The sequence below is a fragment of the Corvus cornix genome, chromosome 3 (assembly GCF_000738735.6).
Source record: "Corvus cornix cornix isolate S_Up_H32 chromosome 3, ASM73873v5, whole genome shotgun sequence".
NCBI classification, from domain to species: domain Eukaryota; kingdom Metazoa; phylum Chordata; class Aves; order Passeriformes; family Corvidae; genus Corvus; species Corvus cornix.
The window spans coordinates 19,647,827-19,671,529 of NC_047056.1; the positions used below are offsets into that span (position 1 = coordinate 19,647,827).

The 23,703-nt window shown below is 41.2% G+C and overlaps 1 protein-coding gene across 1 annotated transcript; it reads right to left on the reverse strand.

The window, feature by feature from the left end:
• Positions 1-237: 237 nt before the first annotated feature.
• On the reverse strand, positions 238-23,315 carry RRP15 (ribosomal RNA processing 15 homolog). Its single transcript, XM_039569599.1, has 5 exons — positions 23,215-23,315; positions 19,664-19,938; positions 17,735-17,832; positions 16,689-16,890; positions 238-1,462 (listed from the first exon to the last, which is right to left on the reverse strand). Exons 1-5 carry the CDS (start codon positions 23,279-23,281, stop codon positions 1,310-1,312), a joined length of 795 nt encoding a protein of 264 aa, XP_039425533.1. The 5' UTR covers positions 23,282-23,315; the 3' UTR covers positions 238-1,309.
• Between the last annotated feature and the right edge of the window lie 388 nt (positions 23,316-23,703).

Below are 23,703 nucleotides of genomic sequence, written 5' to 3' on the forward strand. Positions count from 1 at the left end.
AAGAAAGGTTTGTATGTAAGGCATCTGTAGAAATGGATAGAACAGTACTATGTATTTTAAGTATCAATTAATAGGCCCCAAGGCTTTTCTTCACATAGCAAATGGGGAAATGTGATAGCAAAGTTAAACAAATGACACAGCATCAGTCAGTCAGTCTGGAACAGCAAAGGCAGCAGAATTCAACCCCAGTCTCTCATTTAGAACACCTTAATCACCACACAGTTCCTTCTGTATGCATATGCTTACAGAAAATATATTATTATTATTATGTGTGTTAGCTTCTGCACCTCTGCAACCAACAACTAACTACTGAGGAGAAATTGCTGTAGCTTAAACAAAGCCAGTTGTGTTACCCTGACAGATGACTTCCACATTTGTTACTGTTAGGGCACACACCTAGGAGGAAGGGCTCGTTTGACCCTTTGCAAACCTGAGGAATTAGCATTAGAGCTGGCTAAACCCACAGGATGAATCTCGGAGCTCCAGCTCTTCACTGAAAAAGGCGAGAACAACACAGCTGCAAATGAAGCAACACTGAACACAATTTTATGTGGTATTGCTAGAAAAGCTCTCCCTCCCCAATGAAACCAATAGCAATGACTGTCCTTTCCTCTCCTACCAGACTCTTAGCTTACACAATCTCAGACTCGCAATGGAAAAACCATATATATATATACACACACATATATAAATACCAAACCCAGTCAGTAGAGTTGAGTCTCTCCTTTTATAATTACATTTCCAGAGTTGTCTCCAATCAAACTAATGCTCCAAGACCAGAACTATCACATTAATGGTTACTTTCCTTTATTATCTACAGAACCTTTTCTGGCCAAAATAGTAAAGACTCTATAGGAGTCCGATAACTTTACAAGGTGACGGTATTTCTGTGTTTATTGTAAGTCATTTCTGTTGCAAATTGCAACAACTTTTCAAAGTGCAACAGTGATTTGGACATGCAGGCACACTAATACATCAATTGCCATGACTAATGTATAAACTTTTAATGACCTTGGCAAAATCTATCTTTCATTGGGCAAGTGCCACTATTTTGACTGTACAAAATGTTTTGGAAATATGTTGAAAATTATACTTGTTTTGGAAAATATTTCAGGATTTCAGTATAGCAAATGGAGCTATATTAAATAAAAGTTTGACATGGAGGAGAAAACACTCCAAGGTTGTGTAAGTCTTTTTTTTTCTTTTAAAAGAGGTATCCTCCAAGTGTTGTACATTCACAGAATGCTGACTTTTTATCCAAACAAACTTAAGAAGATAAAACATTATCTTGAATGGTTTTCAGTTTCATTCAGTCACTGTCATCTTCTTGTTTCAGACCACCTCCTTCTTCACTGTTGCCCTCTCCATCACTTTCCTTGTCCCAGTCCTTCATAGATGCTCCCATCATGAAGTCATCACGCAGTATATTCCATTCTGGCCCTTCTTCAGACTTCACTTTACCCTAAATGTTTGAGGGGAGGAGAAGAAAAAACAGAGCAACATGAGATAAATGTGAGAGGCAGTAAAAGATGGAAGGTCTTCATGCAATCAAAATAACACCTCCCACAATCGGCAGACTGAGGGCCAGCTCTTTCTGCAAATGGTACAGAAACACGCAGAACAACCAAAAATGACTTGATGCTAAAAAGCAAACTTGTTTTAACCAACCAATAAAAGAAATATGGAAACAAAACAATTATTCCTCATGGATGAAACAGTCAACCCTGGGCATGGCTCGCTTTATTAAAATCTTTCTTGGCAATCAGAATGGATTCATGATATCATTTATTAACCCCCAGGTGCTGCTTCATTAGAACACTTCTTGGCACACTTCTAAAACACAAATATGGATTTAATAAAGGCTTAGCCCCCCCCCCCCAATTTAATATTTAACATATTCGGTGATACGTGAACCAAATCCCCTTTATGTGAATTATTACCTCACTACCTGGGCTTGTCATATGGTACAAAGCTGCCTCTAAAAGAAACAAAGTTGATCTACTCTTAGCAAGCCAACAACACCTTACTCCAAATTTCCTACCTCTTGGAAGTGGATACACTCGAGGCCCACTACACAGACTGGTGAATAATAAGGAAAAGGGGCGGGAGTCTTGTTTCAGGTTAGCACTGAAAACAGCGCCTGGTCGCAGTTCTTGGCGGTGACAGATCCCGTTTGGGCAGTGCAACAGCCCCATCCTGTGGCAACACTTCCAAACAACAGCTTGACGCTACACCTACATCCTTACCGGAGGAAAATACCAAAAGCTGCTCAAGGTACTGACGAAGGATTTATTTCAGTGGTTTATGCCTTAGCAGCAAAACACTTCTGAGCAACAACACGGCTCAGTGTCCAGCAGGAAAGCAGAAAATTGTCCTACCAAAGTGGAAATAGGGGCAGCGAAAACACTCATTTAGTTCTGCAGGGTCTTTGAAACAAAGTTAACACTGGCACCCCAGGTAGGCTTTCCCCACTCCCCTGCTCCAAAGAAAGGACCTCAGCTGACTCACCCAGGTTTAGGTGACAACCACCTCCTGACAGGGTGCACTGGGTGGGGTCACCTCTTACAGCATCCTCTGCAGACAAGATTTGCCTACTGGATGCAAAACCTGCAGGAAATGTATGATCACTGTAGGCATCTGTCCATGCCTCTTCTCTGTCACGCATCTAGGAATGTGATACCACTGCATATTTAAGCTGAAGCCTGTGGGAATCAATCTTTGGGATAGAGCAGCATACAGAATTTGATAGCAGGAGGAAAGAGAAATGAAGAATGCGGGTCCATCACTGTAAATAAAACGTCCTTATCACACCATCAGAAGTTACCTGAGTGCAACAAGTCTGCCAAACAAGGCATGTATTTTTAATAGGTAATCAAAGCAGAAATGCTGCACGTGACTTCTCCTGCAGTTCTTTCTGAAACACTGCCCTCACAAAAATAGGGTAACAAGTCTTAACACTTTCCTTCCCAGAAGGAATTTCCCAGGGCCCAGCTCAAAAAAAAAAGAGAAGCTCCACAGCTTTTCCTCAAGATGTTTGCACTGGGTTTTGGTTTGGGGCTTGCTTTTGTGTCTTCACAGCTGCTCTCACTAATGGCTACTCCCATCCAACAATTCCCCTTTTCCCCAGGGTAGTGCCTCCTAACCAGTTTCCACTCTTGCAGCAATTCGCTTCCAGTGCTACACCCAGTAAACCTAAAATCGTCTCAGACAGGGCAATCGACTGCATGGAATTAAAGAGCTACAGATAAGGTAGGTCCCTAGGCAGACCTTAAAATACTCACATGGGAATAATCTGTATTATTACAATAGTGCAAACACTGGTACTCTGTTCTGGGATGCAAGGAGAGGGCAACTTTTTTTCCCTCCTTTTTAACTGTATTGCAGTTGTTTTGTATGTTTACCTTAGCAGAGTAGAGAACAGTCTAAAAAATCACCAAGCTCTTTCTTTCTTAACCCCAAATCTTTGATAAATCACTATTTGAACCGTGAAATTTAAGAGAGGTAAATCTGAAATACCTAAATTGAAACATCCCGTATTTCTTACAAAACAATCTACATTTTTTTGTTCTCAATAATAAACCAACCAGAATTCTTTCTTTCCCCAGATATGCAGAACAGGGGTTTTTTCTTATTTTGTTTTGGTATTTAAACAGCACAGAGCAGTACATTATTATCAGCAATGACAGTGGCAGGCTCAGGGTTTGAAAAGCCCAATCCTCAAATTCATCACAAGCTGCTATTCAGCAACCATTAGCCCTTCTTTCTGGCTATGTCAAGTGAACAACAGGACAAAAAGCAGGACCTTAACAAAAGAGGCGTGCTGATTCTCCATAGCATTACCCATTATGTAAGGCACCACAAAGGCCTGAATAGAGTTTTACAACAAGCCCAAAGGAGAAAGACAGAGGTAGCATGTTCGTGCCTCAAAGATGAAGATTAAATGCTTGAAAGCAAATATTTAATCAATTTTAAGCATGCTTCCAAGTGAAAAAAAAGCCTTGTTTAGTATTTTCATTCCTAACTCATTTACTACTCTCTTTTCCTCTCAGAATAAAAACTCTCCAAGTCTATGGCATCACAGAACATTCCCAAAGCCTTAAGAAAATATGCAGCAAGACTATTTGTGTAATTAACAATTAGTTCAACTGTAACATCACTTCCCAACTTGCTTTATGTAAGAATGTTAATACAGTTGGGTTTTCAATGCCATAATCTAGCTTCATCTAAATAAAACAAAACTGATTCTTGGCACGTGGAAAATAAACCAGCTTTCAATCTACACAAATGCTTTTGAACTCTCAGTCAGCTGTTCATGCACATCTCACTACAACACTGAAGTCCCCTTTGAACATCCCCAAATGAAAACAAAGCAGGCTACATAAACAACAGACTGTAACGCCACATAATGTGAATCCTTCAGTAACGCAAGGAGCGAAAAATTCTCGTGTTGTTTTTTTTCCTCTCCTCTTTTATACACACATTGGAATTGGGTTTTCTTTGCCAGAAGGGTGTGGCAACCTATTTCAAAAGGTCTGAGTGGCAGCAATTAGTAGAATACCTCGAGACTCACTGGTGTTTTGCTAATTGCTGGTGATGGACTTGTTATCACGAGCAGCCGAAATAAGGCAGACCAAAGCACGAACTGTGGTTACTCAAGTGCTGATATTTACTTGTTGTGATGGACTCATGGTCCAGGTGAAATGAGTTCATGTAAATAAAAAAAACCAACCCAACACCTTGCCTACTTGCTAAGCTATCACAGCACTAGCTAAAGTCTCACACAAGTAGGGCTCTGTAGTGGGGACATACTTCCTGAACTAATTGTGATTTGAAGACATACCCTCTAAAATCTGCACCAGGACAAGATGAACTGAAATTCTTGGCCAAGTCCTAATAAAAACACCAAACAAAGCTCCAAACTAAGCTCCAACAAAGCTTAGTTCTGTCACTTAGAACAAGCAGCTGTCCTTTGCAGGATCCAGGCTCCTGGATGCTTTTAAAGGAATTGGTCTATGAAAGCCTCGTGGTAGCAGCAGCAGCTATATGATCAAGTTAGAAATCTCCCCGTTTTTGTCCATTTCTTTACCACCACAAAAAACCACAGCTATAAAATTTGCTTTTGGTAAATAATAAGACAGTTATCTTCAACTGAGACCTGCCAAACTCAGCACTGGAGCTGTGGCAGACAGCGCTGACACCGAGGTGTGGGATCAATCCTCTCTGCCCCTTCTGAAGCAGGATACCTGCCAGAGCTTTTCACAACCTTATGCTGAAGCAAACCAAAGTCCATAGTGCTTACTGGTAACTAATGGCATTAAAAGATATGCCTTGAAATCAGGGCACACAGACAAAAGACAGCATTTCACTCCACTGTCCACCAGCTCATGTCACTTGAACACACTCCAGCTTCTGCCTCTGCAAAGCAGCGAACAAACCTACAGCACCATGGAGATTCCCCAAGAGCCTGTGTCCAGAAGAGAGGAATTCCAGGGCATTAACAAAGGAACGTTTTTCAGACCTGGGAATTCCAATCAGCACACTGGACCCCCATGCTTTTGCTCTGTGTAAAAGACGAAATGCCAGAGCTTGCAGGGGCATCTCTCTTTACCATCACCCACAATAAACGTTTATTTGTACCTGTCAGGGAAGGAATGTCTAACATAAATATCTCTCAAGCAACAACTTTTAGCATTGAGAAAACAATTCTAACGTGCCTAATTAATCTGAACTGCCTCCCCAGGTTCCTCTGTTTTGCTCAAGACAAACATTTAAGACCTTGAGACACAGCAAAGCTTTTGTCATGATGGAGAAGTTAAAAAACGTAACTGCCAGAACACATTCTCACATACATCTGACAATTACCTGCCCTGTCAGCCTGCATCTTGCTCTGAATGACTGCTGCTACTCTGGTTCTCATCCCCAAGCAAGTCGGTTTAAACTGAGCTCAAAAAACTCCAAACAAACAGCACAGGCATACACTGAAGTATATTAAGTCTCAATTTAAAACAATAGTAATAATACAACCCCCACTTGGCAGAAGAGGGGGAGGGAATGAAAAACAAAGAACACCAGCATAATCATTTCTCGTAAGTTCATTTTCAGCAATATTTGAGCTCACAGGCTAAGAAAATAAATTTCCCTCAGGCTGAGAAGAAATAAAAAAAAACTGCAGCCAAAGTATCTAAAGCAGAAATAGAAGCAGAAAACAAAATTTAATGATTTTTAACAGGAAAATGATACTTGGGCTTGATCATTAGTGCTGCTTGCAACTTGATCTGATTTGAATTGCAGCAAGATCTTAACTCTAAGAAAGGTTCCTATGTAAGCCTGATCCCAAGCAGCCAAAACCCCACAAAACTGCAAACTGAGAATACAACCTGCACCACTATTATCTTGAACTTCTGAGCTGAATTATCACAGCAACTCATTCTGGGAAGCATTTTCAAGCTTGCAGAACATGTGAGCTGCACAACAGAGATCTATTCTTCTGCAGTATAATTCTGCACAACTGTTTATTCCTTAGGGTGAGAGTTATTCAATACCCATTTGCATCCTCTCTCTGAATGAGAAATTACAGCGACTGAACTAAACTGTCCTGGTTTACTTGAAGTGACACCACACTGTGGGTATCAACAGTGGCACAGGGGATTTACTCAGATCACAAAGTCTCTCATACAGACCAGAATCTGCTCTGGCAATTCTAGTAAATAAATCTAAGAATGAATTTTTTTTACAGTGTGTTTTGAGACCTGCTGTTCCTGTTCAAACTTCTCTGAAAGTAACACACTGGAATTGTTACTACAAGCACAACAAATACTGATTTTCCTTTTGAGCACAGCCAGAAGACCACCCAGAGCTTAACGACCTGCACGAGGAATCTCCCCATCCTCACATCCTCCTCTAGGGTTTACTACAACTGGGGATGTGTGAATGAGAAGGAATGCTTTGGGTTGGCTTGCAGAGACTTAAACATGCCCCAACTTTAGAGGGGTCAGAAGTCAATTACAGAATTTCTAAAAACAAGCATTAATCTGGGCCTAAGCAAAGAAGAAAAATCATAAGCACCGTTATTAAATGCTCAGTTGCAAAGAAGAATCTTAGAAAAAACTAATGAGAGAACAGATTTCCTCAGCCAGAAACCTCATAAATTATTATTTCTGTCAGAAAAAGCAAAACTATTTTAAGAATTCAAGCTTAACACAGGGCCCTTCTGCATACAGGACGCTCTGGAACTCCTCAGCCTGCGCTCTACTCCAGCCATCGACAGCAGCCATCTCAGAAACCCTTGTGCTGGCACAAGGAATTCCACCACATGTTGCTGCAAGACATGTTTGGCCATACTGGCATCAAGACTCCCTTCCCATGTTTTAATGAGCATGATGAGTAGCATGGGCATGCTACACCAGGAGCTGCTCACAGACAATAAAAACTCACCTGAAAACAAGACTCACCCAATGAAACAATCCTATAGTTAAGTTACAACACAGGCATGACCTGTTACCTTTACCCATACCAGCAGTTCCCCTTGGGGAATACACTCTCTAATTTGTAACTTATGCTCTCTGAAATACAAGGCAAAATGACAATGTTGCAAATATGAAGTAATCACACTATCTTTCCAACTGCCAGGCCAAAACACTCCACTGACATAAGGAAGAAAGAAAAGGTCCACAAATAAGCATTTTTAAGTAGGCACCAAGTAAACATTAGTTCAGAATAGATTGCAAGTTCTTAGAGAAGGTACCTGGAAAGATAGGAATAGATTAGCACATTCCCTGTATGAGGCTGCCATGCAACATACCAGAGCAGAAAGTTCATAGACTCTTTCAATATGCCATTGCTCCTCATTTTCAGTCCTGCTGGTTTTTGTTTCCTGTAAGAACAAAACTCTTCATCATCCCCATCTATATGCTTCACACATATACCTTCACATCTGCAATGCCTGTTTATCAGCAGTCACACTACTGACAGTGAAATTCCTGCCTACCAGACTGGCCATTCCTATGCCTGTATTCACCTGTTACTCCCACCATTTATTCACCTGTAAATCTCTACACAGCTTCCATGCTTCATGTACTTGGCACTGCACAGCATCAGCATCAATTAATGCTTGATATAAAGACCCACTGAGTACTGTGGTTGAAAATAACTCATGATCAAGACTTCTGTATTTAAAGCAATGTGTTACGCTTTCATTGCTTATCAGACAAGAATCTGTACAGCAAATTATGGTAACCAAACCAGTTGAATCATAGTCCTGACTTGGAAAAAACAGTGCTGTCCATCAGAAAAAACAACTTTTCTTGCTAGCTAGTCATGAGTCTTGGGTCTGAGGCAAAATATTATTCACTTTATACCAAAAGCATACTGGTTAATTACAAAGAACAATCTTACAAGGACAACTCCTTACCAGCTTCCATAGTTAGTACTAAAAGGAAGATAATGAACTGAGAATTCTTCTGTTTGGATGGGATTCAAAATGAAGAAATAAAGAACTTTTCTAGATATGCAGCATTTCAACCCTGAAATAAATGCCCCACAACTTCTCACAAGTAATAAAAAAACTCTCCATCAGCTGGTCCTACATTTCTTAATGTGCATTTCCTGCAGTAATGAAGACATGGCAGAGTTTAAAGATGAACCTAAACATCACCTCAGATCCACAACATCGTTGTTACAAGTTGCTCAGTTCCTGAACCACCAAGCTGTATCTGGAAAGTACACAGATACAGCAAGAGTGCCTAGTAAAAAACATTCAGTCAAGATTAAGGCCTTCACTGTGCTATCCCTCAGAAGTCACATCCTCAAGTTTTTTAAGTCTACTTTAGACTAACATTTTCCAGTCACAACAGATCTTTCTCAGATGTCACCCATTTATGAAAGACACTTATGCACTATCTCAACTGGGTACCTAAAATTTTCTGCAGGTTTTACAAAAGCTTGCCTGTTTGCCCAGTAAGGAAACATGCAGACCTGCAGCTGTTTGGAGTATTTCTGATTTTTTTTTTCTTTTAATAAATTATCAGCTTGAAAATTTTTGCATAATACAAATATCACTCAAATCATTTTCAACAAATGATGCTAAAATCATCCACTGTTTTTCATTATGATTCAGCCAGAGGCATAATGGAGTGAGTCCCAAAAGGCTGTAACAAACAATAAAGGCTACAGTAATGACCATGTCCATCACTTCCAGCACTTGAGAAATCATCTCACAGAACAGCTGATGAGAAAGAAGTGGGGCTAGTAAAAAGCCTCCTCTTCCTGACTCAGGATTTCCACTTATATTTGAGTGCCAGAAGTATAAGGATCCAAAAAACTTTGAGGTAGGAGGGTGACAAAAAAAAATAAACAACAGACCCCCACAAGGAACTAACTTCTGTGCAATTTTATTGCTAAATATAAAATAACGATGTTTTCATGTCTGCTAAGCAGCTTGTCTGATATAACCTCCCAACAGTCATTGCCCTTGCTTTTACTTAACTGGCTTTTGTGACATATCATAGAGGTCTCCAAATCCAAATTTCTCTGATTTTATATTCCTGTAATTTCCCCTCACACTGTCATTCGTGAGTGGCAAGCTCATTAAGGAACAGACCACACCCCTCAACACTCCTGGCTGCTTTCTAAAAACGGTTTAAACCTGATGAAGGAAATGGAAACTGCCCATGATCCCAATCCCTTATCCTAAACATCTGGCTACCCTTTCTCTGCATTTCTGACCTTTCCATCTCCTTCTACGTTTCTGTATGGGCTTTCCCAACAGCTGCAGGTGGAGAAGAAATGACACAGACCACCTGCAGAACATTGACCAAAGTTCAGCAGCAAACCAAAGAGAGGTCAGACCTTTCCAAGAGGCAGTTTTAGTATAATTTGTAATACTACCAGTTTTTTGGATATTTTTTAAAAGTACATTTTATAATATTTCAGTAAATTTCAGAAACACTCATTAAAAACTGGCCAGGATTTCCCATAGTACTGAAAAACAATGTACTGAACTCAGCCATTGCTGACCCTCTAACCATTGCAAGCTGGAAGCAGCTTGACCCACCACTCCTGAAGTCTATCTACCAAGATAAATAGATGAGTAGGTACCCACAGAGGTCATTTATAACACACATCTGATAGGTCAACACTCTGGAAATCAGAACACTTTATACCTTAATAAAACTTCAAAGTAAAGGAATCACTTTTCAAGATAATTTCCAATAGCAAATGCTTACATGGGGGGAAAACAAACTTATTCAGATAGACAAGCTCCACCCAAACCTTCTTACTTCCAGAGAACATTTTTCTATAAAACTTTATGAAATGTTTAGATGTATTTTTCTCTAAGTACACTGCCCTGCCTTTAAGAGTTATGAACAAAGCCAAAAGTGGAGAGCTGCTTTTATAAGGCTTCCAACTTGATTTACCAGATAAAAGTCTAATAGGATTTGACTCTGTGCTTTGTATACTCACAGGAAGATCAAAAGATGATGTATGCCACAAGTTTTTCAAATGTGGTTGTTTTAGACATAGTTTTACTGAAAAAAAAGCCTTGCAACATCTTCTGGGAAAATAGAACACCATCATAGTATCCTGTGCACTAATAAACAAATAGCAAGGCAAGTTACTCTCAAATATGACAGATGGAGCTGTCTCAGTATTGCCTGACATTTCAATCACAAGTCCCTGTTTATATTCACTTAGAAATTTGCCAAACTTCAACCACTTCATGCTGAAGGATTTTGCAATGTTTCAGATAGAACCACTTCATTCCTTTTCACAGAAAGACAAACTTAAAATATTTTGTCTTCAGCTCTAAGGAACAAAGAGACATTTTCTACAGGAACCCATTAAAACCTTGCATCATTCATTCTTTTTAAACTTAAAAATCAGTTAAGAATGTGTTTTGGAGCTGGCAACATATCTTTTGCTATCTCCATGAACATTTGCCTGGATCTGGACAAGTTATAAACATCTGGAAGACTGCCCTCCCCCAACCTCAGGTCATCACCTCAGTAGATGCAATAGGCATTTAGAGTCCAAATTCTCTGAAGATATCTGTCCTCACTGATTACACACTATCTGCATCTTAGCAGACAGCACTAAGCTGAACTGTGAGTGGCTCGTGATGACACACAGGGAACTGGCCTTTCTGTGTGAACAGCTGTCAGGGCTGCTCCTGCATTAGGCACAGGATGCTGGGCTGCATGCTTGGCCCTCAGGTGCAGGGGGAAAGAACCTGTCAGGAACATAGAACAGGAAGAGGAGAAAAAAAGAGGTAGATGGGAACAAAGTGAAAAATCACAGCCTTTTCCCTTCCTGATTTGTGATCAAATATCTGAAAAAAGAGGACAGAAAGGGATATCTCAGTATAAAACCACAGGAAAAAGAGGTAAAATACTGCCCATCACATGACCCTTAATTGTTTTATCTGGAGTTGAATTTACAGTGTCAAGTTCTTGACATCTATCAATCAAATTTAAATATTTAAACACTGACAAATTTAAATTGATATTTAAATATTGACAAAGTCCTACATTCCCATGTTAACACATATGCATTACCTGCTATGACAACAATCAGGGAGCTGAGCTTACACATCTTAAAAACCCAATCCTGTTGATGACCTAAACTCTCTAAGTTAATATAACTTCTAAACAGATTTAAAGTAAAAATGTCACCATCAAACAACTTCTAACACTGCACAACAACCCCCTACCTTAAAGAACATAAGGAATATAGGATATAGCAAACTGGTGGCAGGCTGTGCTGCATTTATCCCTAAGGATATTCCTAAGAATACAGCATACAATTAGGTAGTCAGCAACTTTCTGGTACAAAACCAAAAAACTTCATTAAAAGCATCAGCTCCAAACATATATGGGTGCCCTTCAAGAAAATGTACACACAGTTGGGAAAAACAGATACAAATGCAGTATCTAAAGGAATCCAAATTAAAAGTTTTTGTGCACGTGATGGGAAGACATTTATTAAAACTGGGAGAATACATCTACTCTGGCTACAGCTGAACTAAATTAATACTTGGCTGCCCCCTCAAATCTGCTGGAATACATGCATGCCTGGTTACTCCTTCAGTTAGGTCTGTAAAACCAGCACACAACAGCTGTAGTAATAAACTTCTGCTACTCTGCAATGCCATTATCACCTAAGGAAGTTTCCTTATAAGATGAAAAGAGGTGCTGATACACCTTACAAATTTCCAGAAGTCATCTCTGCCTTCATCCATACTTCAGAAACAATTTCCTAACGCAGGCTGAAGCAACTGTTCAGACTATTGTCACTCCAAACAGGTACATGAATGAAAACAACTTTTTTTTCACCCTCCCTATTTCTACACTGTGGAAACTGGAAAAAAAGCAGACCATGCTGATGGCCAGTACTCATGAAGCTGCAAGAAAAAGAAGGCAGTCACTCTCACAGTTTTTAAACTGATCTGACTTTTAAGCTGAAAAGCACAATTTATACCCCCATTTTGCTTAAAAAATGAAAGCCCCCCATGCCACTCCTTGTATCCCAGTAAGAACAGCAAAGTCGGAAGTGTAGTACTCCTCCTGCCCTTGAACAATCTTCAAACTACTGCTTAAAATTCAAGTCTTATGAACAAAGAAAAATCTATAGTAAGCCTGACTCTAATCACTGTCCTTACAAATTACTTACCAGATACTCGGAGCATTTATAAAATATGCTTGAGGTCGAAGGAACTTTTCTGGAAAAGCACTTTATTTTAAGTCCCATATGAGCAATAGCTGCTATGAAATAGCACTTGTATTCTTCTCCACTCATCTTCCTTCCCGTCAATAAATTATTTTAGAATAGGTACTATTTTGAGACCAATACACCAATTTTTTCCAGATGCCATCACAACACAGGAAGCAAATTGTACCTCCAGGTCATGTAGCCAGCCTAGCTTACAGAAAGATTACCTTGCAGAATTTGGATCATGGTTACTGAAGTAGACCAGGAAATCCTGCTCTTACTTCCATCACTGAAATGCTCTGTAACAGATATGGTGTAAGAACACTTAAAGCAAAATCATGCTGCAAAGGCCTAATTAAAAATGAAAGGTTCATGAGTGCAGGTTATGCTTGTCATAAAGAGCATCTGTAACTTCCATGCTAGTTGTTTATGTGTCACTAAAAAATGTTTTACCACAGAGTAATGCTTTACAGGGAGCAGCACCAATGACAAAAGAAAAGTGAAGATGAAACTCACTGACACACAGCAAGGGAGGAGTGTTGAGGCTGCTCTGAGAATGCTAACTCTGAACTGCCTTGTTTTCTTACAGTTAAGACTTCAAGACCTCATGTAGTTCACTACATCAGCCAGCATGTCCGTGCAACTCTAAGAGAACAGAAACTTCACTCAACCCTGGAAGCAAAGGTACTTCCTAAGAGCACCCAGAAATCTCTTATGGACCTAAAGAACACAAAAGATTCCTGCAAGGAATCCTTTACTGCCACTACCTACTTTTGTATTTATTCCATAGACATAAAAATGACTTCAGCCTCCAGGCCTGAAAAAACAGCATCTCTGATATGTACCCTTTCTAAACCTGTAGTTTATGTTTCCTATAGTGTCCAGTGGGAAGCTGGAAGATGCAACCAACACATCCTGAAATGAAAAGCTGGTCTGTAAGGATTGTGTTGAACAAGATTGAAAGCTCTCATACCTGCCAGTAGAAGATTCCTGGAAAACCCATCCCAAAACTTAAAAAAAAGCCCACGTGAACACAAACAAGTGGGATTTTTATTATTTCTTTTTAGATTACTACATTTTCCTGCCACATTGCAAGGCTTCAGACAAAGTGGTAAGAGGAGAGAAATTAGTTGATCTTACCCAGAGGCAAGCATCATGCACAGTAACTTAGAAAAAAAACAGGAAAAAATATTACACAAGTCAGCTGGCTCAGCAAGGATTAAGAAATACCTTGATAAACAGCAAATGATATGAAAGGCAAAGCTTTTGGCTCCAGCTCAGAGAAGTAATTACTCCCAGCTGGGCACACAAAACTCCAAGAAAGGCTACAGTTTCACAAGAAGGGCACAGGAAAACCTTCACAGCCTTAGTCTTTTCTTCATAGTTATGTTGGTAGGTATGTGCCAAGTAACATTTAGGCCAATGGCTAAAAGTAAACAAGACTATGGACAATGTTCTAGTGGGGCACAGGTTACCTGTCCTTCCCAGGAATGCATGAAGCTGATGGAAATAAAGAGCAAAATTTGGAAAGTGGTCATGCTACTTTGAAACCATACTGTTGCAAATGGGCCTCTGGAGCATTTAATTTCTTTTTTTCACACATAAATATACTCAGCTAAATAGTCAATCACAACAGAGCTTTATAAGGGCTTTCTTCAACAACCCCTGACACTTGAAAAAAATCACCAAACTTTCAAAAATACAAAGCAAATTTTGCATTCAGAAATTCCTGCAGAGCAAGAAAATGCCTTCACCCATTCTCTCAAATATAGTCAAGTCTCATGTCACAGCACTAGGCTCAAGTCAAGAAAGGTTTGCTTCCACTGGTAAAATTTTTTCTGCTATTTTTCCTGCTGACTGCTTGTTTTATGTGGGTGGGGTAGTGTTTTTATTGTTCTGGACTGCCTTTTAATTGATGGCAGAGTGCCTGGATTTTGGGATTGGCATCTCTTCCGTTGTTTTTGCTGAGATAAATTAATGTATTTCCCCCCCTTTTTTAAAAATGAAATACACTCTATACTCTCGACTGTTAAAAACAAACCCACAAAAGAAACAAACAACAGCTTTCGGATGGCACAAACAGTCTGCTGAACTCCTGCAAGAAATTTACGACCAAAAAGCCTCATCCAGGCTTCCTACCCCCTGAAACACCCTCAAAGACCAAGAAGCAGAGATACAACAGTGGAGGCCAGCAGAACTGTTCAGTGGCTAAATATTTGTGTAATTCTGAGAAGGAGACTGAAGAGCAGATTTTGGCCTGAACCTCAAGCATCAACAACTACCAGGAGGGGAGCCTGCTCAATGAGTAAGATATGTTCTCAAGAGAAAATAAGGCAGATTAAGAACAGCTTGAAAAGGAGTTACTAAAGAGTTTCGTTCAGTATTAAATTGAATGGAGAATCACTGAAGCAAAGGCAAGAAGGGAGGGAGGAAGGGGGGGTGGTCTATCTAGGCAGACATGGAATTAAAAAACCCAACCAGAAACGCCGGTCCCCACCCCAGCTTTTGTGCACAAGCAATGTGAAAGCAGCACCTACATTAATTCTCAAACCCAACACTAACCAGCCAGCATCCAAAGCATCTCCAGAGGACATGAATGGAAATATGCTGTAACTGATGCTGCCAAAATAAAACTTTTTTTTTTTTTTTTTAAGTATAGAAACATTTGCAATCTGTGTTTTCTGACCTTGTAATTAAAACATTGCCCTGCTACAATGTGTCACAAAAAAAAGGTCCTAGTTCTTGCCCGGCTATTGATTCAACGCTGACTACAATAGTAGTTGGCACTGCCATTGTTCCAATATTCTGCTATTCTGAGGGGGGAAAAACAAACAAACAAACCAAAAAAGTAGAACCACACACAGGCACATGCCCCCCCCACAAACAGGCAAGCTGGAATCATTTACAGAGAAATAAAGTGTCAGCACCAAGCTAAATTGTTCTCATTATCCGAAGAATTTAAAAAATACTTCAATATTGCACTTGCATGAAAATTGTATGAGCACTCCATGCCAGGCAGTGTTTCAGCATGTTCCCCAAGCGCACACAAACAGAAAACATATGACAAACTGTTGTCTCCTAACTGATTAAAGTATTTCTTCCTGGCATGGAAAAGCACTTAGTTAACTGCAGTGTGTCTGGGCCAATTGCAGTATTCCACCCACTACCAAGCACAGAGTTCAAACCTGAGCACAAATACGCTTCAGAAAAGTGCAGCTTCTGAAATACGAGAAAGAGTGTGTCTGAGCAACTTGTTTTCAACCCTGAGCTACTTGGTGAGCTGAAAGAACTGATGAAGAGTTGGATGAGTCCAACTACACTGTGTCTCAAACACATTTGGAAAAAGTGGAATGTATTTCTTTCCAAAACATCACAAGAGCAAGGAAGCCACACCAGCCCAACACACACAGAGAATCAGGGAAAGAAAAGCCTACATATAAGGTTTAATACATCTCTGTTTCTTTCTGTTGTGGTATTCATTTTGTCTGGCAAATCCTTCAGTTTCAGACACCACAATCACCCAAAGGAAGCGAGTTTGACATGACCAAACTGTGGGGACACGCAGGTAGTACAGTCTAATACACCGTGTAACATGGACAGCCTCCAGGTCTTCAACAATTTCAAGGAGCTAACAAGTATTGGCCAAATTCCAAATGTCACAACCCACCATAATCTAGCAGTTTGTTCCACGCCTGGTGCAAAATCCAAGATAAAATCCAGTGTTTCATAGTCTTTTTTTAAACACACAGCTAAACCAAGTTATTCGCATAAAAGGCTTGATGTCTTACCAGAAGAGCTTCCAGCCTTTTGTACTTTGATAGTCAAAAGACAGGGAAAACAGGCTAAGAGCTGCTTGTTCCCTTCCAGAAGCCTCAAAACAACCCAGCCATTTGGATCACAGGTTTATGAAGAGCAGGCACATTAACAGTCATTATAATAAGAAGGGACCTTGTACGCATTTTTTTCTCACAGATGAAGCCTACCTGTTTACTTTTTGTGGCCTTTCCAGCAGGATTCTTGCCTCCCTTAGCACCCTCCATGTTTCTTAAAACATCGATGAAATCTCTCTTTGAAACAGAAGACATCAGTTTAGCACGCTTCCTCTCAGAGCTCCCAGCTTTCTTCACCTGCTCTTCCATTTTCTTCTGGTGCATCCTGACAGCATTGAATAATTGTACAACTCCTCTGGGATAGGGAAAAAGACAACAAAGCAAAATTTTAAACTCAAGTTCCTTTTACAGGAATGAACCCCCTACTAAAGCTAATCGGTACAGATGCTGGATGACTTCTAGCTCCCCAAAACGGTTACCTGGAACCTCAGTTCGGTTAAGAAGTAACATTTACTACAACATACAAGACTTTAAATTTTCACTCCTCCTTCATACTTATTGCTAGGAACCAGTAACAAACAAATCCACAAATAACTATTCAGACTCTGAAGTAAGCTTGGTAACATGGCACTGAGATCAGTTTCATCCCTGAGCATGTTTCATCCTTGGGAGCATGTTATTTGTCCTAAAATCAGTTATTAAATTACTCAGGCAAGTTTCTTAATGGCAGCTGAAGTAGGAGGATAAGGCACAGGAATGAGTAAGGAGACAGATACAGGCAGCACATCAATGTTCAACCAGTTCTGTGACACCAAACCACCACAATGTGGAACAAGCAGCTGAACTTCACAGCCGTGGATCTGGGGAATCCTCTGCAGAGAAGCAAAAAACCAGAGCAGTAGAAACAAGTGTTCTGCATTTTTAAAGCATTAAATTAACAAAATGAGGGGATCCAACAAAGCACTTCTGTTAAGCAAACATTAGATTCCCATCTAAATTTTTACTCTTTCATAAAGCTTCTGAAATCTCTTGTTGAACTTGATACTGTACAATGCAGACCTGTCTATAAATCTCTCGGCTCCTGCTAGTCACTTCTTAAAAGGAGTTCAATCTGATTGGAAACAGATTACCTGCACAGGCCTCTTCCTCCTCTTTTTGATATACATATATTTAAGGAAAGCATTCAGAAAAACTTTTACCTCGTGGCAATTCTCTGAAGATTTCTTTCTTTCTCTCGGTCTTTGACAACATCTGGCTTCACTCGGCACATCATTTCCCATTCCCGCTTTTTATCGAGCTGCATTATAAATATTGTTATGTGAAACAACATGGACATTTGAGAATGCAGCATGCTCTGATAGAGTATGTAGCAGGAGGAAAAAAATGTATCTGCAAAGTTCACTTTGGTTGAAAGTAAAGGGAGCTCCGGTATAGGGCTGGACAACAGGTCTGAGCACGTCTCCTACATTGACACAACAGGGGCCACACTCAAGTCTCAGAGTCATCTGCTTTCAGTAACAAAAGTCTAGGAGAACAATGCTTTCACACTGACAGCCATGAGCAAGGAAATTATTCAAAGACAGCCTTCAAATCGCAGACTTCACAAGCTGATCAGAGAAATTTATACATAATGAATCCCTGGGTCCATCAAGACAGGCATGTCAGATTTTGAGCCTTGGGAATTTGACATCCCCCCACAGGATTGATCCCGGTATAGCTTTGTGACCAAAGTGACGCTCAGCAAAGAGTGCAACAGGCAGAACTCTAACACAGGGAGAGCACCAAGTGTCCACCAGACAACAAGTCATGTGGACAATACTGGGTTTTGTCTTTTTTTTTGGAGGCTCTGTTTCAAAAGCAAACTGATCCACTTTTCCATTACCAGCAGACACAATACCACCAGCTTTGTTTCTGCTGCAACAGCAGACCACTGTATTTCATGACCTCTGCTTCAGGAGTAAAGTAGTGACATTTTTTCTTCCCCTCTGAACAATTTAACAGTGTTTTAGTCCTGGTGATGTTCCATTAAATCTGTTTTATGCAAGAAGTCTCTAATAGAATTTCAGAGTCCTTATCTTTATAACTCCAGGCAGACTACTATGAATTTCTGAGTTTATGACCATGTTTTGGCCTTTGATCAAAATAACTGTCTTATCCTACCTTTCATCAGCAAGAAATCAATAAAAGGCAAATTACTTTCAAGTTTTTCTAAAGCAAACAAGTCAGTTTGGGGACCTGTGGCCCATCTCTGTTTTGCGGTATTCTCAAATATTGACTGGATGAGAGCAGGTATTTAGGACAACCATAACTGGGCAGACACTGTACTGAAGGTCTCTGTATTTAAAAGGCAAGCCATGGCCCAGCCACAGCATGTCCCAAACTGTCAGGTGAATAACCTGGTTATCCCACTGAAACAGAACTGGTAGGATGAGCCATTAGAACTATTAATGTATTTCTAGCCTGAAGGTAAATCAATCAGAGCCTGGAATTAAAAGTTCCACTGAAGGCACAAACAAATTACTTACTTGCCAACATGGTTTTGCTTTCTGCATACCAGTTTCAGAACCAGAAGCAATTTAGGGCACTGACACCGTAACAGAAAACTTCAATCAGGAAAATGATTGAGGGGAGCAAACAACAATGCACGACCACATCAGTGATTACTGCAATCTCAACCCAGAGGCCTTGATTTTGGAAGTCACAGCACAATTTAAATGAAAGCAGTTTGCTTCTCTTTCTCCCTCTCACTTTCTGTGGTAGAGAACTATTTCAATTTGTAATGCCAACAAAGTGAATTTCACCCCAAATTAACAACAACAATTAGAAAACCAAGCTTAAAGCAGCTGCTTTCACCCTCTCAACAATAAAAACACCTTAAGCTGACAGACTGGAACAGACCTGCTGCCAAAGTTCAGCCTGCCTGATGACCCAGAATAAGCAGTAAGGGAAAAAACCCTACACAGCATGACTGGAAAGTAAAAAAAAATTAAGCTACTCAAGATCATTGGGAAGGAGAGATTCCAAAACTGAGACAGCCTCAGCAGAGACTTGGGAGAGTGCTCTGAGACTATTTTGCATGTAGCCCATCTGACAGTCACTGCACATGGAATACTGCATCTTTTTCTCACCCTCATCTTCTTTTCTTGCCTTTCTTGTTTTTTTCTCTCTCTCTCCTTCTCCAGGCTTTTATTCTTGGCCAAGATGGTGGACTTATTCTGTGGAATCTTTTTGTTGAGCACTTTTGCCATGGCATCTGCCCAGCCTGAACTTGGGCCATCTTTGGAGCTCGTTGCCTCTTCAGCCACATTGCCAGGGGCAGCTGCTTCATCTTCATCATCACCATCCAGGGCTTCACCTCCCGAGGAGTAGCTGTCTTCTGGAAGTTCTGAGCTTAACTCAGAACCTAAGGATAAAAAAAAAAAAAAAAAAAAAAAGAAAAGAAGCAAAAAAACCAATCAGGAATTGTTTCTAGTAGGAATCATTCACTAGTGCCATTGGCTCCTTATGTAAATATTATCCAAGTTCAGGGCCATGTATTACTGTACATGTACTGTTACAATTAATTCCTCAAGAAGGCACACACTGTTACAATTTATTTATTAGAAACTATGCAGTGCAAGTGCTTGCTCATCTCAGTGATGATTTAAACTAACAGAAAGAGGCTGGGCCAAAGGGAAAAGGCAGCCCCGGATATTTATTATTAGATTATTGAATACTTTTATGTTTAGGGCTGGTAACTGTGGGGGGAAAACCCATCTATTCTGCAGTTAAAAAAGTGTAACTTATAAATGCCTATACACACAAATATGTATGTATATATGTACACACAGACAAACTGCAACAGTGACATCTGGTGTTTGAGTGCAAACGGCCACAGGGATTACACTGAAGCTGGGGGGCATTTCTTACATGAAAGCAAAACCTGCTCAGAGAGAACACCGCCAGCAAAAATACAATTACCTAAGCATAATGAACCCAGGGGAGACTGCTTTGTGAAATACAGAATCGAGACAGTCGTCAAGCAGCTCAAAAAGAAACCAGAGGCACTGAGCTTTTCTGGGATAAGTAACTAACTGCTCAAGTTACACAAATAAAACACCCCCAAAGTCAAGTTTCCTTACCCCTATGAGCCCTTCAAAATAAAAAAACAAGGAACTGAAGTTACCAAAGTTTGGAATAAAGCAACATTGAGATGGCTGGAAACAGCCAAACTGATGGCACAACAAACACATGAAGAATCAGTCCTCATTACTCTGTTCAGTGGGCCAAACTGCAACAATAAAAGTCTGTAACAGTGCAGATGATTAACTAGAATGAAATGGGCTGCAGGTTTAGGGTGGGCTTAAACATGTTTGGCTATTTCACTTCACCACATAATCAAGAGCAGAGCATACACCAGTCCTGCCAGCATTAACTACTATTCCACTAGTATTTGTGCCACTTGAAATTTTAAATTAATTATCTTATATACAACTGTCAAGGCTGCAAAATCAAGTGCTGGACAGAAGGAGGCTGGTTTCTGACCCAGTCCCACCAGCAAGGGACTGATTCCCCAGCAGATGACTCACTTTCATCCATCTACCACTCTCACACTACTGAAAAAAGAAAATTTAAATTTAAAATCACAGTACTGCTGAGCCAAGTGCTTTACTGTGCAAGCACTCCTATATCCCATGAACTACCTTTATCAACCAAACCATTAAGAGAATGAAGCCAGGAGTGCTTCACAAGATCTGTTCTCCATAAAATCATTTATGGTGCCATTAATGATATTCCTCATTAATCAACTGTCTATTTAATTACTTAGCAAACATAAACATACACTCTGTTGCCACACTAATTCATTACTCTGCCTTCTCCATGTGCCTGTTTAAACCAGAAAAAAACCTACCAAACAACACAGCAGCAAAACAGTGGCACTGACCAATTTAAAACAAAGCCTCTAATGCCCAGGCATGTTTAGAAGCTTGGAGAGCATTTAGTTATCCTGATGGAAAGAAGTGAGAGTCTATGGTTACAAAACAAATGTGGGAAAGAAATAATCACTGAATAACTGGTCATTATCTCTATCAGTATGACTTTTAATACCAGCAAGGTGAACACAGTCTTGTGTCATACTCCAGCCAAGACAAACTATGGGGTTTTTTTCCAACGGTCCTTACAATAAATTGGAAATTTAGAAGTGGCAAATTCTCTCAACACAGTCGGTAACTCCTTAAAGGCATCCTTTTAGATATTTGTATCCATATGCTGAGTTTCAAATAAAAAATAAATTCAAACCATTGCCTGCAAAGAAGTAACTGCATCACCACATCCTAGTTCCTACATGTAAAACAAAGTCAAGTTTTCACCCCTGGGCCTTGTCCATGCTAGGATATTGCTACTTAGCTTTTAAACAAGGAATTAACCCCTGCTTGTGACTTTTTTTTACACACACAGAAGCTAGCAACTACCAAAAGTCTGAACCTGAATCTCCCACACTGCTTAGGACCAAGTTTTGCAGTTAGCCACAAAAAACAAGATCAGACTTATAGAAAGGAAATTTGCAAAAGCGTGTATTAATTTCCTATACATAATATTTTCTGCCAATAAAATAGGACAGTGCTGGATAATACCAGCAACATTTTACTTTCAACAATTACAGAAAAATTAACAGGTTTCCACTACCAGCCAAAACGTAATCTATAATACATCAGAGTATCAGTCAACAACATGAGATAAAGCTGAAGTATTTCAAAGTAATTTAAACTAGATTAACTCCATCAGAAGTAGGACTTGGGGCTCCACTCTGAATTGGAAAGACTGATGTCTGGAATTGATTTAATCTAAGTTCTAGTCGGTTTTGTGTGTGTGTGAAACACACATCTCTGTACTTTACTCTTTTAAACTTGCTCAGTGATCGAGGCGTAGACACACAGTTAAAATACAGCAAACATTCAGCAATGAGCTCTGAAAGAAGCTGCCACACAACGCTTCCCCTCGGGCTCAGTTTTGACGCTCAAACCAAACAGAACCAATGCGAGCTACAGCTCCAAACGGCTCCAACCTTGATTCCTCCCAGAATAAAGAAAAAAAAAAAGAAAACCAATTACAGGATATAATTAAGAAGTGGTCACAACTAGTTAGGTACACCCTCACAACACGCCAGGAGGCGAGAACGAGTGGAGAACCGTGCGTTAAGGGTAAATCAGTGTAACGAGAGTGTCCCAGGGGTTTCCTTCGAAGAGAAGCAGATCCCGGTCTCGCACACACACGGAACTCGTGCAGCTCTGCACTGTCGTTCCCCCCTTTCCCAAGAGAGAGGGCAGCGAAAGCTATTTTGGTGGGCCTAGGGAACTAACGAGCTGCCGTCGGTACCCCGGGGCTGAGCGAGGAAAAGCCCAAGGGCCAGCGCAGGGCCAACCACAGCACCAGGGACGGCGGGAATGCCAGCCACGGGACACGCCGCTGGGAAGGGACTTCAGCAGGTGCCCGGGCCGGGGCCTGAGCTCCCGTTCCCCGCGCCGACCGGCGCCAGCCCTCGGCCCAGGGTCCGAAGCGGGGGAGATGAAGGGCCACGGACCCACCGGCGGGCTCCGACGGGGCAGAGAGGAAAGGCCTCCAAAGCCAAAGACGCCCGCAGCGGCGGCCGAAGAGGCTTCAGAAGAAGAGAGCCGCCCCCCGTTCCCGCTCCCGTTACCGCTATCCGTGTCCGTGTCCGTGTCCGCAGCCCCGCGCCCACGTGGGCTCGCCACGGCCGCCGCCATGTTTCCCCAGGGTCCACCCAGTGCCGCGCTCCGGCCCGGCCCCCGCGCCGCCAACCTTCGTTCCGGCTCCCAAGGTTCCGGGCAGGCGAGCGGCGCTTCCGGGGCGGGGGTGGCGCGGCGGGGCTGGGGGAGCTGCGGGCTCGGGGGGCTCTGGCCGCGCTGACATGGGCCCGTAAATAAGGCAAACTGGGCTATCCGGGCCCCTCCTGTCCCCCAGGCCCTGGCTGCTGCTCCGTCTAGCTGTGGGCAGAGCCTTCGGCCGCTTTAGCTTGCGAAGGCACCGTCGCGGGGTTACCAACACCCAGGCCCCGATCGTGGCCTCCCTATGCCGGAAAAGCTGCACGAAAAGTACCCTGAGAAGAGCTCCAACACCGCAAAGCTCAGGCTGGGTGTTCCCTTCCATCTTGGGGAGCTGCTGAGGA

Coding starts and splice junctions, on each gene's coding strand:
- RRP15 (XM_039569599.1), bottom strand. CDS start 23,281: ATGGCGGCGGCCGTGGCGAGCCCACGTGGGCGCGGGGCTGCGGACACG. Junction 17,833..19,663: donor GGCAAGAAAAGAAGATGAGG/GTGAGAAAAAGA, acceptor TTTATAATGCAG/CTCGATAAAAAGCGGGAATG. Junction 1,463..16,688: donor AGGCCACAAAAAGTAAACAG/GTAGGCTTCATC, acceptor TCAAACATTTAG/GGTAAAGTGAAGTCTGAAGA.